Here is a 16,232-nt window from a genome sequence, read left to right as displayed (position 1 = left end):
GGATCCTCCTGCATGGGGTTGTAACGTGGTCTTAGTTCACTTTTTAAAAGCCTCGGCATATTTTTATTTTATTTTATCTCTTTGGTTGTTCAAGGTAGAGTTTCTATTTGTATCCTTGGCTGTCCTAGAACTTGCTCTGTAGACCAGGCTGGCCTCGAACTCACAGAGATTCTGATATCCACCTGTCTTGGCCTTCCAGGTGCTGGGATTAAAGGCATGCACCACTACTGCAGGATTAAAGGCATGTGCTACTGCCGCCTGGCAAGCCCCAGCGTATTTTTTTATTTGTTTTTAATTTGAATATTCCCTTTACACCTCTATAGTGGCTCCCTCCCGCCCACCCTCTCCCACCTACCCTTGCCCTTGTCCTCAGAAAAGGGGAGCCCCCACCACCAGCCCACCCCAGCACATCAAGTCACATCAAGACTGAGCTCATCCTCATCCACTGAGGCCAGGCAAGGCAAGCCCGGTTAGGGCAAAGTGATCAAAAGCGGGTAACAGAGTATATGTCATAGACAGCACCTGCTCAGCTTACTAGGGGACCCACACAAAGATCAAGCTGCCCATCGGTTATATATATGTAGGGGGCCAAGGTCCAGTCCATCTCTGTAAGCCCCCTTGGGTCTAGGTTAGTTGACTCTGTTGTTCTTCTTGTAGTGTTCTTGTCCCCTCCGGATCCTTCTATTCTCCCCCACCCCCACCCCCCGCTCTTCCACAGGACTCCTAAACTCTGCCTAATGGTTGGGTGTGATTTGATTAGATTGGGCGAGGGGGGAGGGGAGAAAGGGCAGGGTTCTCAGAGAATGATTAAGTTAGGCTCCAGTCCGTAAACATAGCAGAGTATCATTAATGATGTCAGAGGTTGGTTCTCTCTACCATGGCTTGGGTCTCAGGTTGGGCCAGGCATTGGTCGGGCATTCCCTCGTTCTCCATCTTTATCTCTGCACATCTTGCAGGCAGGGTAAATTTTGGTTCGAAGGTTTTGTAGGTGGATTGGTGTTTCCCTTCCACCACTATAGGTTCTTCCTGGCTGGCTAGAAGGTGGCCTCCACAGTCTCATGTCCCCACTGCTAGGAGACTCAGCTACAGACATCCCATATCCTTCCTGTACCCTACCCTGTCGCAGGCCTCCAATTTGTCTCAATGATGCTCCGGCCTTCAGTTTCCCTTTTCTCTCCAAGTCCTCAAACTTCCCCTCCACACTCTCCCCACATTTGATTCCCCCCTCTTGTTTCCCTCCCCACACCCTCTCCTATCCGGTTTCCTCTTCCCTTCCTTTTCCATTGTCTATTTCCCTTTCTAAATGAGATTCAAGGAGGGCTGCCTTGGGCCCTCCTTGTTACTTAGCTTCTTAGGGTCTGGGATTTGTGGTATAATTATCATGTACTATTTGGCTAACATCTGCTTACAAGTGAGTACATACCATGTGTGTGTGTGTGTGTTTCTGATCTAGGTTACCTTGCTCAGGATGAGCCTTTCTAGTTCCATCCATTTGCCTGCAAATTTCATGATTTCCTTGTTTTCAATAGCTGAGTAGTATTCCGTTGTATAAATGTACCATATTTTCTTTATCTATTCTTCAGTTGAGGGACATGTGGGTTGTTCCCAGCCTCAGCATATTTTAAAGAAAGATTTACATAATTCCTTCCCTGAGGTTCACTCTGACCAAGATTCTAGAACTTTTCCAATGAGGCCATAGTTCGAGTTGGCTGAAAAATATGAATGCCAGGAGTCTGGATGTCACTGAACTGCCTGTTCATGCAAGGTATGGCTTCTGGGTCTGTTTGAACCTAATATGACACTTACCCTACTTGATCATGTGATGCTTTGGAGTAGGTTGGTGGGAGGAATCTAAAGAGCTTGGAGACACGGATTAGAGAAACCATTGCGTGTTGGAAACTAAGCTCAGGATTCCTGCCCTTCTACTGAGCTACCGCCCCAGTAACATGTCTTTTCTTTTATATTTTTCTGATAGGCTGTCTTTTACCATGCAGGGTTTTTAAATCTTTGTGTGTATGTGATGTGTGTGCACCTTTGTGTTTCTATGTATGGCTACAGGCACAGGCATGCTGTGGCACACATGCAGAGGTCAGAGGACAATGTCATTGGTCAGTCCCCACCTTCCACCTTGAGAAGGGAGCTCTTGTTCACTGTGTGTGGTCTGCTCCAGGGTAGCGACCCGAGGGATTCTGCTGCCTCCACTTCCCATCTTCCTGTAGAAGCATCTGTCATCTGGGAGATAACAGGTGGCTGCGGCCACACTGGGATTTTGGGGACCTGAACTCATGTCCTCATGATTGAATGGCAAGTGCTTTATATACAGGGCCATCTCTATAACCTCCAATTTTTAAAATATTCTTTGCTTATACAGATTTTTTTCTTGCCATGCTGATTTTTTTTTTACTTTAGTAAATGTTTTAAAATTATCCAGTGGTGAAATTTTAGACAACCTCAAATTCTTATAAAAATAAAGGCCAGGCATGGTGGTGCATGCCTTTTATTCCAGCATTCGGGAGGCAGAGGCTGGTGGATCACTGTGAGTTCGAGGCCAGCCTGGTCTACAGAGTGAGTCTAGGACAACAAAGCTACACAAAGAGACCCTATCTCAAAAAGCAAAAATAAGTAAATAAAGGTTAACATTAGCTCATTGCACAGAGGACATGAATCAAGTTATAAAGCCTGAAGTGGGGGCTATTGTTTAAGTGAATTTTTTTTGGTACAAATTACATTAATTAATTTGACCATTCTGTAGTATTTATTGAGTTTCTATTCTGAGCATTGGACCACTCAGTCGTCTTCTCTGAGCTAAACATTGCTAGTTGGAGTCTTGGGGGGCAGAGACAGCTTCATTAAGAGGCCTAACATTCACTTCACACTCTTGAGATAAACAATTTTGGTAATGGCTGCTTTGACATCCTTGTTCCTCAGGGTGTAGATGAGAGGGTTGAGGATCGGTGTGAGAATAGCATACACCACATTGCCCATGATGTGAAAGTCCTGGGGCAATTCAGCCCTGTAGGACACATAGGCTATGGCAATGGATGAGTAGTAGGTGCCCACCACCAGGAGGTGGGAGCTGCAGGTGGAGAAGGCTTTGGAACGCCCTTCCCTGGAGTTGATGCGGAGCACTGAGGCCAGGATGCGGGCATAGGAGAGAAGCACCAGCAGGAGGGGGAGGAAGGACACCACCATGGCGATGCAGAAGCCCATGAGGGTCTGGGGACTGGTGTCTGAGCAAGAGGACTGGACCAGGGCCAGGTGATCACAGAAGCAATGGTAGATGTAGGCGATGTTATTATAGACCATCTGGGAGGTCTTTACTACTGCTGGGACCGGCAGGAGGAGGGCGGTGGTCCAGGCACTGGCTGCCAGTGCACTGTTTGTCTGTGGGGTCATGTGGACGGGATAGTGCAGAGGGCGGCAGATAGCCACATAGCGGTCATAGGCCATGACCACCAGGATGAAGGCTTCTGAGCACGTAAAGCTTTGGAAGAGGTACATCTGCAGTAAGCAGGAAGGGAAGCTAAGGAAGCGATCTCCCAGAAGGAACAGGGACAGCATCTTGGGGACAGTGGTTGTGGTGAAAAGGATGTCTAGGGCTGAGAGGTTGATTAGGAAGAAGTACATGGGCTTGTGGAGGCTGGGCTCTGCCACCACAGCCACCAGGATCAGGGTGTTCCCCACCAGGATGAGCAGGTAGAACAGAAGGAATAGAAAGAACACAGGGAGGTAGAAGGGCTCTGGCAGAGACGGGATGCCCACCAGGTAGAAGACGGTAGAGCCATCTGCTGACCCATTGCAGGTTGTAGCCTCCATAGCGGAACAGAACTGGCAGTCTGGGTCATGGGCAGCTGGAACATCTGAAAACCAGAGAAACCAAGAATTCTGTCATAATAACCCCATACTGTTTATTCTCAGTCAGCGAGCACAGTTATTTATAACCAACTCCAGAAGACTGCTGGTAGGCTGCGGGATGGGCTTGTGCCATCTGAGCCCCAGCTCTGCCAAACACTAATTAACAGTCTACCAAACAGAAGTTAGGTGACAACACAAGTGACGAAGATAGGCCCAGGTCCCAGACTTTCCTGCGGGAAACATCAGAGGGGAAATGTTTGCTCGTCAGATCGCTATCCCAAAGGTGCTTTGGAAAGCTTCCCAGTGGGCCTCATCTCAGACACCGCTCCACGTGGTTTGGGTTGTTGGGTGTCTGACACCAAGTTCTTCAACCCGTGCCCTCCTTTTGCACTCACTTGAAGTTGCAGCGCGTGGCTTTGGAGGGACAGCTTTGCAGTTCACGCACTCATCAGGCCTTCTCCACGCTTGTGCTCCTCGACCTGGGACTCCTTTGACTGCATGTGAGCCGGGCATCTGAGCCTTTGTTCCTTCGTAGGGTGCAGAAGGCCATGGCCACCCAGCACTGCACTGTAACAACGAGGAAAACCTGGATAAGTGACACGAATCATCATTTTTTTGTTGAGACAGGTGGCCTTGCCTGGCTTTGCATTCACTAAGGAGCCGAGGCTGACCTTGAACTCCTGACCCTCCTGCCTCAGCCTAGCAAGAGCTAAGATTACAGGGGTGCACCACCACATTCTAAAGACCCAACTGAAGAAGCACGCATGTGACAAGGGTGAGATGAGTTGGACTTCTACAGGCTGCAGGACCTTCCAGAGTGAATGTACAATCACGCTGGCTCTCCCCCTGTCCACCCGCCTGCCCACCCCTGCACACACACCAGAGAGTATTGGATTTGGTGACCATCATGGGGCTGGCCTGAACTAGGCAGAGAAACTTGGGTATAAGAAAAACCAGCAAGCTTTTGTCAATCAGTAGAGACTTATAATGTGGATTAGACAGTTCAAGCACTCTGAATGGTTAGCCAGTCTTTCCTGTAAGGCACCTGAATCCTGGGGCTCTGCAAAGGAAGCTGAAGGGCTAAGCTTGACTAAGCTCTCCCAGGAGCCACTGGTACTTAAAAGGCCAGAGGGGAGGGCTTGCCTCGTACAAACACTGCTCTGCTGTGTTTATGTGGGAAAGCAGGGTATGGAGGCGGGCAAGAAGGACAGCTAAGGACTTTTCCGGTGCCCTCCAAAATGAAGCAAATCTCCCACAATCCCCTCTGTCAGCACTGAGGAGACAGAGAACCATAATCCAGAAAATTTTAGACTCTTACTGGGATTGGAGCAACCAAAAACCTAATTCAAACACCAATTAGCCTGAAGTGCCCAGCAACCGGCCCTACCTGCCTAAGAGAGAAGTGGAAAGTATGTCTGCTGAGATGCATTTGTTAGCCAAAGTGTCCAATGCATCTATTATTAATAATGTTCAGCCCACAATAAGAATCATTAGATATGCAAAGTCAGGAGAATACGACCAAAAGGGAAAATATGCTATAAATGATTTACAAATGATCTAAGGCTGGCTGTGTAGCCTCACGGTAGAGCATTCACTTAGCTTATACAAGGCCCTGGATTCACCAATATTGAAGTAAAATATAAAAAAATAAATTAGTTAATTTTAAAAGTCTAGATCCTTAAATGGGTAAACAAGGGCACTAGTATGAGTGTTCATATTTTATAGAGGAAAATGTTTGTGAAAATGACTAAAGAATTTCCTCAGAAAATTGGAATCTATTAAGAAATATCCCAGAACTAAAGCATCCAGTATTTGAAATTAAGAACTTGATGAATAGGTCTAGGTCTGATTCAAATGAATACTGACAGTCCACCACAGAGCTAGCTAGGGCTGAGCCTGGACCTCTCCCCACCAGCCCTGTGCTTTTTCTTGCTTTCCTGGGGAGTCTGGAAGCCCAGGCATCATTAAAGGAGGGACAGAGTAAGGCTTTCCTTACCTTCTCTAACCCTGTGGGCTGGCAGTGCCACTTCCCTGGCATTTCAGAGGACATCTGTCAATCTCTTTAAGTGTGAAGTGAAGACCTGCCTGCATCTCCACTAACAATGAAGGCTGGTGACAAGGTTTTTTGACCCTTCACTATATAAGCCCTTTTGAAAGCATATCTGGGAGTCACCCCCACCGGCTAAGCAGAAAAGCAAAACAACAAAGAATTAACCCCTAATGACCCAGCCTGGCTATGCCTGTCGCCTGATCACCTGACCTGAAGATGCGTGAACTACACTTCCCTGAATGGCACGAAAGGTCAACAAGCCACTGTGTATTGAATGGCGTGGACTTGGATGAAGTTGGGTCTCAAAGGATGGAAGCCAAAGCCATTGAGTCCAGTTGCACCCTCTTCCCCTCCTCCGCTTCATCTACCAAGCAGTGAGAGAGGTTGGTCAAGGCCAGAAATAGAGAAGCCAGGAAATGCCTTGCAGAGGCAGGGTCTTGAGCTCACTAATTTGGTCATCCACAAGCCCTTCCTCTTGCCCTGGATTTTTGTGACACTATCTCAAATGTTACCTCCTCCAAGGAGCTTCCCCCAGTTCTGCTTGGCTCGGGGGCTCACAAAGTCCCCCTGCTTCCCTCTGGCACCATCCAATTACTAATGTGGCTCTGGCTGCACCAGCCAGGAGCACCTTGAGGGCGGGAGTGGAGTCTGAGTATTTCTACTGACCAAGGCACCCCAGCCCTTCCCAGGAGCTGCCACTGCAGGCAGGAGCCACAAGGCGGCTCCTTCAGCTTGCCTCACTTTGCTGGAGATCATGAAAGATCGAAGCAGCCATTAGTGATGAAATCAATGACATTGGTTTAACCCATCCTTTCATTATACGGAAGGGAACACAGAATGAGACTTGGAAATGGGTTGTGATTGTCCTAAGGTCACTGGGGGAAATGAACTCTCCATATCAGAAATAGACTATCAATTGGTCTCAGCGGTCAGCCTCCTTGGGGGCCAGGGATAGGTCTGCAATGAGTCTGGTGGCCCTACAGACCTGGATCACTGCACAGCCTAACAAGTGAGGCTCTTGTGCTCACCCCCAGAGCCCTGGAAGGATTTGCTCCCTTAAGCTGCTGTTCCAGTGGAGTGCGCTGGAGTGACAGCAAGGTCTGGGAGCTTTAGCCAAAGAGGAGAATGAAAATGCTTCTGAAGGAATTTGGCATTTGATACTATATTTTAGAAAGCATTTACCTAGTGTTATAGCATTAGATCCCTTCCTACCTTTATTCTGCAGCCCAGAGTAAGTGATTTTATTCTGAATTACAATTTTGAAGGTGTGTTGGGTGCTTCAGAGGACTAAGGGTGTGCAGGGGCCTGGCAGGGGCTTCACCGTTGGAATTCTCTAATAGTCCGGGAGTGAGGCAGAGAGAGGCAGAGAGAAAGCAGTCATCCAAACGTCCAGGCCGATGCGGCACTTTGCAGTGTCCCTACCACACAGTCCTGTCAGGGAGTGTTTATGCTTCTGCAGCAAATGAAGGAATGAAGGAGGGTCACAGGAGGCCAGGCCTTCACCCAAGACCACAGGCAGGGAGACTGTTTCTGATGCCAGTCAGCCACGAAGAACTGAACCCACCTGGCAAACAAGAGTCCTGGCTGCTGGACCAGCCTTCCGCCCTGATTGCTGCCCTTGCTCAGTCTTCACATCTGTAAAATGACCATCTCTTCCAATTCAATAAACATTTTTGTGGTCCTCTGTGCATCTGGCTAGAAAGGAGATTGAGAGGTGGCTATCTCACACCCCAAACCTTTAAAGATATACACCAACAACTACCCCCAGTTTGTGTGTGTGTGTGTGTATGTGCATGCGTGCGTGTGTGCGTGCGTGCAGAGACCACTGTTGAGTGCTGTCCTCAGGCACTCTCCTCCAGTTTTCTGAGGATCCCTCACTAAAGCTGTAGCTGCCCTGGCTACAGGGAGCGCTGGGGTTCCACCTGTCTCTGGCCCGCCCTTCCCCTAGCACTGGGGTTGTAGCTGGGTGCTGCCACGCTCTGTTTTGATTTGGCTACTGGGGATCTGAACTCAGGTCCACACACTTGTACTGCCAGCCCTTTCCTGACAGAGCCATTTCCCTGGGCCAGCTTCTGGTTTTTAAGTTCCCGCTACAAGCTTGATTCTTCAGTCCCTGGGGTCACTGCACTTCATTGTAGCCTGCAGCTCCACACATGCTCTCCCAAGGCTCTGACTGTGTTGTTCCCCTACAAGGGGCAGGTGTGTGCGATGCAGGGAATGTAAATCTATCAGCTCCAGGCTTACACCTGGTTTCCATCCTGGCTCCATCACCTTCCCCTCTCTGGCCTGAAGCTCTCACACGGAGACTCTGAATGTTGAAATGTACTTCCATTACATACCTCCAGGTCTCTACTGTCATGGGCTTTGCCTCTCGGCTTCCCTCCTCCCCGACCTCTAGTCACCTACAGACAACCGCACATCTCTGATTGGCCCGCCACTGTGTCTGATCCTGGGTCACGCAGACCAGGTACACAGCTCATGTGCTACCTGGAACCGGCTTAGCCACACATTCGCTCCGTGTCCCCAGACTGCAGCATGGCCCTACACGTTCCCAGTGCTCTTGACCTTACCCTCCACCCTAGCCTTTGCCTGCCTCTGCCTTCTCCACCCCCAGAAGCTCACCTGCCAAATCTGGTCTACCTAGTGATCTGTGGAGTCATCGCACTTTGACTTGGTGGAAAGAGCCAGAGAGGGGCTGAGCCATGACTCATTAAACCCTCATCTCCTCCCTGGAGACAGGCCTGAAGGGACTTCTCTTTCACGCTTGGCTCTCCTATGGGACCACAGAGCCGGCGCAGGCAGACAACAACTTCATGCAGCAGAGTAGAAGTCCTGGCTCTGGGGTTTGCTGATAATGAAAATGGCATCATTAACAAGCCTCATGGGTCCCAGAATCCCTCACCTGAAACAGTTCTGTTCTTAATTTCCCATCTCAATTTCACAGCCACCAGGGACGATGTCAAGACTGTCCGCCCCACTCTTTTAGGCTTGAGGCCAAAGGAAAAGAGTTGAGGATGGCTGTCTCATGGCTCAAGCCCCTCAAATTGGACAGCAGAGTTCCAGATGCGGAATAATGCACGCAGGAGGACAGAGTGCCCAAACCAGGCTTCCAGCCAAGGCTCCGATTCCGGGCCAGCAGCTCATCAGCATTGTCTTCTCTTGGCTGAGACCTGAGCCTCCAATTCAGTGATTTCACGATGTTTCGCACTGGATACTCCGGAACTGGAGTTACGTATAGTTGTCAGCTGCCATGTAAGTGCTCCGAATAGAACCCAGGTCCTCTGGAAGAGCATTAGGTGCTCTCAACTGCTGAGCCATTCCCCTAGCCCACCCTCATCACCCAATAATCAGTGCTGAGCTTTGGTAAATGAAAGCTTCCCTCTTTTCACAGTCTCTTCCCCGCCGTCTCTCCCGGAAGTAGTCAATCACCTTTTGACTTATGTTTCTTCCAGAGTTTTCTAAGCATGTCTGTGTATGTTGTCTTTCATTTATCATAAATTAAATCAATTTAGATATATTGTGTAGCATGCCTTGGATTATAGTAAGGCTTGGGATTTTTTTTTAAAAAACGTTTTTCTAACTTTTTATTGTTTTTTAGTTATTATACAAAATCATGAGCTCCATTATGAAATCTCATGTATATATATGTTATTATCCTTTGCTCATAGTCACCCCTGTTACCCTCTGTCATGTCCTCTCTAACTAGTCACTCTCTTTCCTCCAAACTGTCCCTTCTCTGCTTTCATGTCAAATATATGTGTGGTTAAATCTGATTCTACATGTAAGAGAAAATGTAGAATGTGAGTTCTTTCTTTCTTTTGTTCTCAGTTACTCTCCCCGCTTAGCCCTCTTCCTTCACTCAGCCAGTCCTCTTTTTACTTCAGTGTCATTTCCATATGCACAGATACTTAAATTTTAATTTTTTATATGGGAGAAAATATACTTATGTGAGTCTGGCTCATTTTGCTTAACCTGAAAAACTCCATTTCCGTCCATTTTCCTTTTGGTGGTGGTGGTGATATTTGGTTTTGTTTTTTGAGACAGTGTCTCTCTACGTAGTCCTGGCTGTCCTGGAACCCACTATGTAGACCAGGCTGGCCTTAAACTCAGAGAGATCCACCTGTCTCTGCCTCCTAAGCGCTGAGATTAAAGGTGTGCATGACCATGCAAGCCTCATCCATTTTCCTTTAAACTGTGTTATTCACTCATTATTTACTGTCAAATATAACTTCAGTGTGTATGTATGCCACATTTTCTCATCTGCTCATGGGTGTCTAGGCTATATTCTGGCTATTGTAAATAGTTCTTCAAAAAACATAGACACACAATTGTCTCCATGATATGTGGATTTAGATTACTTTGGGTATACACCACAAGTAGACTATACGGTGGTTCTATTTTTAGTTGTCTTTTTTTTTTTTTTTTGTCCGGGAGCCTCCTTACTAATTACATTAGCTGTACTAATTTTCTTTTCTTTTTTTTCTCCTCTCTTTTTTTTTTTTTTTTTGAGACAGGGTTTCTCTGTGTAGCCTTGACTGTCCTGGACTCACTTTGTAGACCAGGCTGGCCTTGAACTCACAAAGATCCGCCTGCCTCTGCCTCCTGAGTGCTGGGATTAAAGACCTGCACCACCACAGCCCAGCTAGCTGTACTAATTTTCAATCCTACCAGGAGTGTACAAGGGTTCCTTTCCCTGTGTTTTTACCAGCATTTTTTTGTTGTTTAATTTATTCTAATTTTAATTTATTATTTGTGTGTGTGCAGGCATTTGCTTGCATGTGTCAAGGTGTGGGCTCTGGTGTTGTGTCTCTCCTTCATCTCCTCCTATGGAATTCAGGGACTGAACCTGGGTGGTCAGGCTTGTATGGAAAGTACCTTTACAGGATGTGCCATCTTGTTGGCTTCTTGATAATAATAGTTCTGACAGGTGAGATGGGCTCCCAGTGCCATTTTGATTTGCATTCCCCTGATAGCTAAAGATGTTAAACACATTTTCATCTGTATTTCCACTTGCAAGAACTGTCCAATACATTTGTCTATTTTTGATCAGATTATTTGGTTGGGGATATTTGACTTTTTTTAGTCCTTTATAGCTGCTGGCTACTGACTACTTATATGTGCAACTGGCAGAACTCTCTCCCATGCTGTAAAGTCTTTGCTCCATGAACAGTTTCCTTTTCTGTTATTTCATGCAGTATCACTTGCCAATGCTTGCTATTCCTTCTTGGTATTAGAATATTTTTCAGAAAGTCTTTGCTTATTCCTGGACCTCCAGGCTTTTCCCTTTGTTTTTCTCTAGTGGTTTCAGGATCTCAAGTCTTCCACTAAAATGTTTGATTCTTTTTTAATTGAGTTTTGTATAAAGTTAGAGGTAGGGAAGATCTAGTGCCTTCCTTTCTTTCTTTTCTTTTTTGTGGACACCAATTCTTCCCACTACCACTTGCTGAACAGGCAATGTTTTCTCCAATGCGTGTTCCTGGCCCTCAGGTCCAGACAGTCTCCATTTGTTTGGTCTGTTGGCATCTATCCTTTCCCTTTCTGTTTGTGTGTCTTTGCTAGTGAGGTATGTTTCTTCTAGACAACTAGACAATAGACCGGTCTCTTCTTTTAAATCCAATCTCTTAGTCTGCATTTTTCAACCACAGTGTTAATATTTTTTTTTTTGCATTGAACATTGTTGTTGAGAGGATCTGCCCAATTCCTATAATTCTGTTGATTGTTTAATTTCCTTATAAGATTAGAATATTGTTTGGATTTTTCTTTTCTGTGTTAAACCTGTGCCCGATTGATTTAGACTCTTTTCTGTCATACTTTTTAAATTATTGTTTATTTTAAAGACATGTACTTTTATCTTTTGCACATGAGAGAGTTTTGCCTGAATGTATGTATGCACACAGCATGCATGTATGGTGCCTGTATAGAGCAGAAAAGGACATTAAATCTCTGTATGTTCATGCACAGGCAAACACACCTGTACACTTTTATGTACCACACACACTGAATGAGCAGGAACTGCACACAATGCCTTATCCTGTCCACTGCTACTCACTCTTTCATGAATATGGACTTTGGGTTTGAGATAAATTTGCACATGCAGCTCTTTATTTTGGGGTCACAAAGGTAAACACTGAGATTATTTCAGGAGAGTTCTAGATACCCTTAACTTACAAAAAAAATCCCGTAGATTTACCAGACTGATGATTCTCATACTGTTTCTTTTTTCTCAGACACTACCACAGAGACCATTAGTAAGCAGTAGAAAGCACAAAAACAACTGAAGCTATTTGGTATATGCTACTGAAATTAGAACAATGGTACAGGCTAGAAGAGCCCACGAGGAGGTGGCAGTCACAGGACTGTAGTAAGCAGAAAACAAATAAACAAAAATGAAGGTTTAAATCCTCTTTTAAAAATGTTTCTTATTTTATTCTGTTTATCATAAGATAGCAAAAAGCACTGGCAACAATTTCTTTGTAAAAATCCAACATTCTAAAACTTACTGTTGTTGGAATCTGACATAGTTGAAAGAGACAGACCGACAGACTGCACTGTTTATTTCAAACATAGAGGGGGCAGACACAGTGGGAAAGGGGGGGGGTCTGCCAGAGGGGAGGAGATGCCGTTGGGGTTTGGGGAATGAGCAGTTAGTTAAACAGCTCCAGAGCTATGTGCTGGTCCACAGTTTTTTTCCCTCCTGGAGTTGCCCAGACAAGGCTGTTTTATCTTTAGAAGCTGTCTTGCTGGGGCTGGAGCGATGGCTCAGCAGTTAAGATCCTGAGTTCAATTCCCAGCAACCATGTGGTGGCTCACAACCATCTATAATGTGATCTGATGCCCTCTCCTGGCCTGCAGGCACACATGCAGGCAGAACACTGTGTTTGTAATAAATATATAAATCGAAGAAGAGGAAGAAGAAGAAGAAGAAGAAGAAGAAGAAGAAGAAGAAGGAGAAGAAGGAGAAGAAGGAGAAGAAGGAGAAGAAGGAGAAGAAGGAGAAGTCTTGCCTGACTACCCAGATGCAGGTCATTATGGGTGACTGAGTTTCCATGGTGGTGCTAGGGAAGGGACTGAAGTGTCAGCACAGGCCCTTGGTCGAGACCTGGAAGAGTTTGCTTACAGTTTGTTCTAAATACTAATTATGAGTTGGAATAGGATTTGTTCTATTCCTTCTAAGAATAAAACTGCTTTCACTTCTAGGAAATGACTGGCCACAGCCACAACAGCGTTCATCAGAACTTGTTTGAACTTTCCGAATTATTCGATGATGATTCCATGCAAGCGTACATACTTCTGAAAGCTGGTCATGCAAACCATTTCACTCCCGTAAACACTCCTGCAGCTGGGAGGCAAATCAGCCCCCCTCCTATGGGAGGCTCGCCAACGCTGGTCTAAACACAAAACTTAACAACATAGCCCCATGGACTGTGAACCTGGTTGTAAGCTGACGGAGTTTAGGGAAGTAACTAGGTTCTCAGGACCTGGACCTAATCGATGGGGTCGTTCTTTCAAGAGATGGCAATGAAAAGTGGGGCCTAGCCAGAGGAAACAGTCCATGGGAGCCTATTCGAGTGGCTTACCTTAGCCGTTTCCCCTCCTCTCTATACCATCTCTCTCCTGCTGTGTGTCTGTCTGACTCTGTCTCTGACTCTCTGTTCCCTTACTATCTGCACTCTCCCATGATATTTCCGTTCAGGCATGTAGAGCTAATCAGCCATGAACCAAACCCTCTGAAACTATGAACCAAAACAAAACACTTATCCCCCAAGTTGTCTCTGCTGGGTATTTCTGTCAGCACTGTGGCAAAGGTCAATGATACATGTCATTTCCACAGCCTTGTGCAATAGTAACCTGTGGGGGTCTCAGCAGCAGACTGTGCCATACAGCGCAGCATCCCATGTGTAAGCTACTGTTCACTTTCTACTTCCTGTGGCTGTGATAAAATACCTTGAGGGAGATTTTTTTTAAAAAAGGGAGGGGTTGTTTTAGCTCACAGTTCAGGCTCTCAGTCCATTGTTTTGAGGAAGACAAAGCATCCGACACTTGAGGCAGCATCTATACTACTCTCTTCCTACACACAGCCCAGGACCCACACACAGGGAATGGTGCCGCCCACAGTGGGCTAGACCTTCCTACATCAATTAATGTAATGAAGACAATCCCCGACCCATATACCCACAGGCCAAACTGAGCTACCAGGTCTCTCACTGAGACACTCTTCTGGGGAGAGTCTAGATTGTAGCAAGTTGAATTTAAGACTGTCATAGATAGTGATAAATCCAGCCTTATTTCAAACACTGAACAATGGTACATATTTCTTATGTATTTCTGAATACTCAATAGCAATGTCCCTTTGCTTTACTTTTTATTGTAGTAGAGTCTTTCTTCTTTCTTTCTTTTTCTTGGTTAGTCTAACTAAATGTTGATGTATCCAAATAACCATCTTAGGCTTTGTTTTCTGTTTTTATTTTAATTCTCTGTTTTGTGTATTCCGGCTCCAATTTTTATGACGTCTTGATTATTGTATATTTGAGTTTAGTTAGCGTTGCCTTTCTAATTTTTTATAGTTAAAAGTTAAGTAATTTGAGGTTTCTTCTCCCTTTTATGTAAGCCTGTCTTTCTCTGAATCGCCTAAGTTTGGGCAGACTGCTCTCATTTTCATTCCTCTTAAAATTTTCTCTAATTTTCTTTGTAATTTTTTCTCTTTGATCCATCAATTGTTTAGGACTGTGCTGTCCAGTGCCCACATCTGTGGATACAGCATCTAACAGAAACAGACCAAGTTTCTGTTACTTTAAAGATCACATTCAAGTCTGATGGCACACACGTGTAGTCACGGCTACTTATGAGCCAAACAGGAAGACCATGAATTCAAGTCCAACCAGAGAGTCCTCATCTCAAAACAAAAACCAAAACCTAAGAAAACAAAGAAGAGAATGAACATTAAAGTGAATTATACTATTTGAAATAAGAAAAACACGCAAAATAAGAATTTGATACTATTCTTATTTGTTACCAAGAACATCCACCAAAGGAATGGCATTGCTATACACATTATTCTTCTTTTTTAAGATTTATTTTATTTATTGCATATGAGTGCTTTATCTGCAGAAGAGGGCATCAGATCACATTATAGATGGTTTTGAGCCACCATGTGGTTGCTGGGAATTGAACTCAGGACCTCTGGAAGAGCAGGCGGTGCTCTTAACCACTGAGCCATCTCTCCAGCCCAACATATTATTTTTGTAATTGAGTCATAGCCTCACAACTTCAAAATGACTGCACAAGTGTATTAGCCAGACTTCCAGGCAAAATACCTGAGCTAGTCAATTTACAAGAGGAACTGTCTATTCTTGGCTAACAGTTCCAGAAAGCATTACTAGGATGTCATGGAAACTAGGAGGTTGGAACTGGCTGGAGGCTGTGGTTCAGAGGACATGATTGGAAGGACATACCTGTCAGTCCTCAGTCACTCTCTGCTTCCTGGCGTCCATGGGGTGAGCAGCTTTGCTCTAGCATGTCTCTCTGTCATCATGATGGTCCACCTCACCATAGTGTCATTACAATGAAGCTAGCTGATCATGAATGTCTGAAATTGTGAGTTCAAATAGATCTTTACTTCTTTAAACTGTTTCTCTCAGGCATGTATCACAGAGATGGCCAGTCTGACATAGACCAAATGCAGTCATGTGTCACACAGTGATGTGGGATAGCCATTGTTGGGCTACCATAATTAAGCCAGTTTAATTACACACACACACACACACACACACACACACACACATACGATGTGCCCAAGTGTGATATTCATTCTATCGGGTCTGTAGAATGTTGACTATTACACAGTATATTGCTATAGCTTAGATCTGGAGTGGTCCCTGCAAACCTGTGTGCTTCAGGCTTGTTCCTCTGGCTAGGTCCACTAGAAAGCACTGGGAACCATTAACAAATAGATCCTTAATGAGAAGTTTTAGAGATGTTCCCTACAGGTCACTGTGAGTCCTTGGTCTCTTCTTCTTCTTTCTGAGATGGGGTTTCACATAGCCCAGGCTATCCTGGAACTCACTATATACCTGAGGGTGACTTTAAATTCCTGATCTTTTGATTTGGCAAAACACTATGATCAAAACCCAAGTTGGGTAGGAAAAGGTTTATTAAGTTTACATTTCCATATTGCTGTTTAACATCCAAAGAAGTCAGGACAGGAGCTCACACAGCGCAGGAACCTGGAGGCAGGAGCTGAGGCCGGCCGAGGCCATGGAGGGGTGCTGCCACTTGGTTTGCTTCCTATGGTTTGGTCAGCCTGCTTTGTTATAGAACCCAGGACCGT

At 45.5% G+C, this 16,232-nt stretch overlaps 1 protein-coding gene across 1 annotated transcript; it reads right to left on the bottom strand.

Moving 5' to 3' along the window:
• Positions 1-2,798: 2,798 nt before the first annotated feature.
• On the bottom strand, positions 2,799-4,382 carry LOC311593012 (olfactory receptor 2AT4). Its single transcript, XM_084774023.1, has 2 exons — positions 4,251-4,382; positions 2,799-3,860 (listed from the first exon to the last, which is right to left on the bottom strand). Exons 1-2 carry the CDS (start codon positions 4,366-4,368, stop codon positions 2,866-2,868), a joined length of 1,113 nt encoding a protein of 370 aa, XP_084630149.1. The 5' UTR covers positions 4,369-4,382; the 3' UTR covers positions 2,799-2,865.
• Positions 4,383-16,232: the final 11,850 nt, after the last annotated feature.

This window comes from Acomys minous, assembly GCF_964271855.1.
Source record: "Acomys minous genome assembly, chromosome: 2".
Taxonomy (NCBI): domain Eukaryota; kingdom Metazoa; phylum Chordata; class Mammalia; order Rodentia; family Muridae; genus Acomys; species Acomys minous.
The sequence above is the reverse complement of the archived record's forward strand: the minus strand, read 5'-3'. Positions and strand labels throughout refer to the sequence as shown.

Bases quoted from the DNA above. Each gene is read 5' to 3' on its own strand.
- LOC311593012 (XM_084774023.1), bottom strand. From the start codon at position 4,368: ATGCCCGGCTCACATGCAGTCAAAGGAGTCCCAGGTCGAGGAGCACAA. The intron at 3,861-4,250 runs GTGAGTGCAAAA...TCTGGTTTTCAG, and splicing joins GCCACGCGCTGCAACTTCAA to ATGTTCCAGCTGCCCATGAC.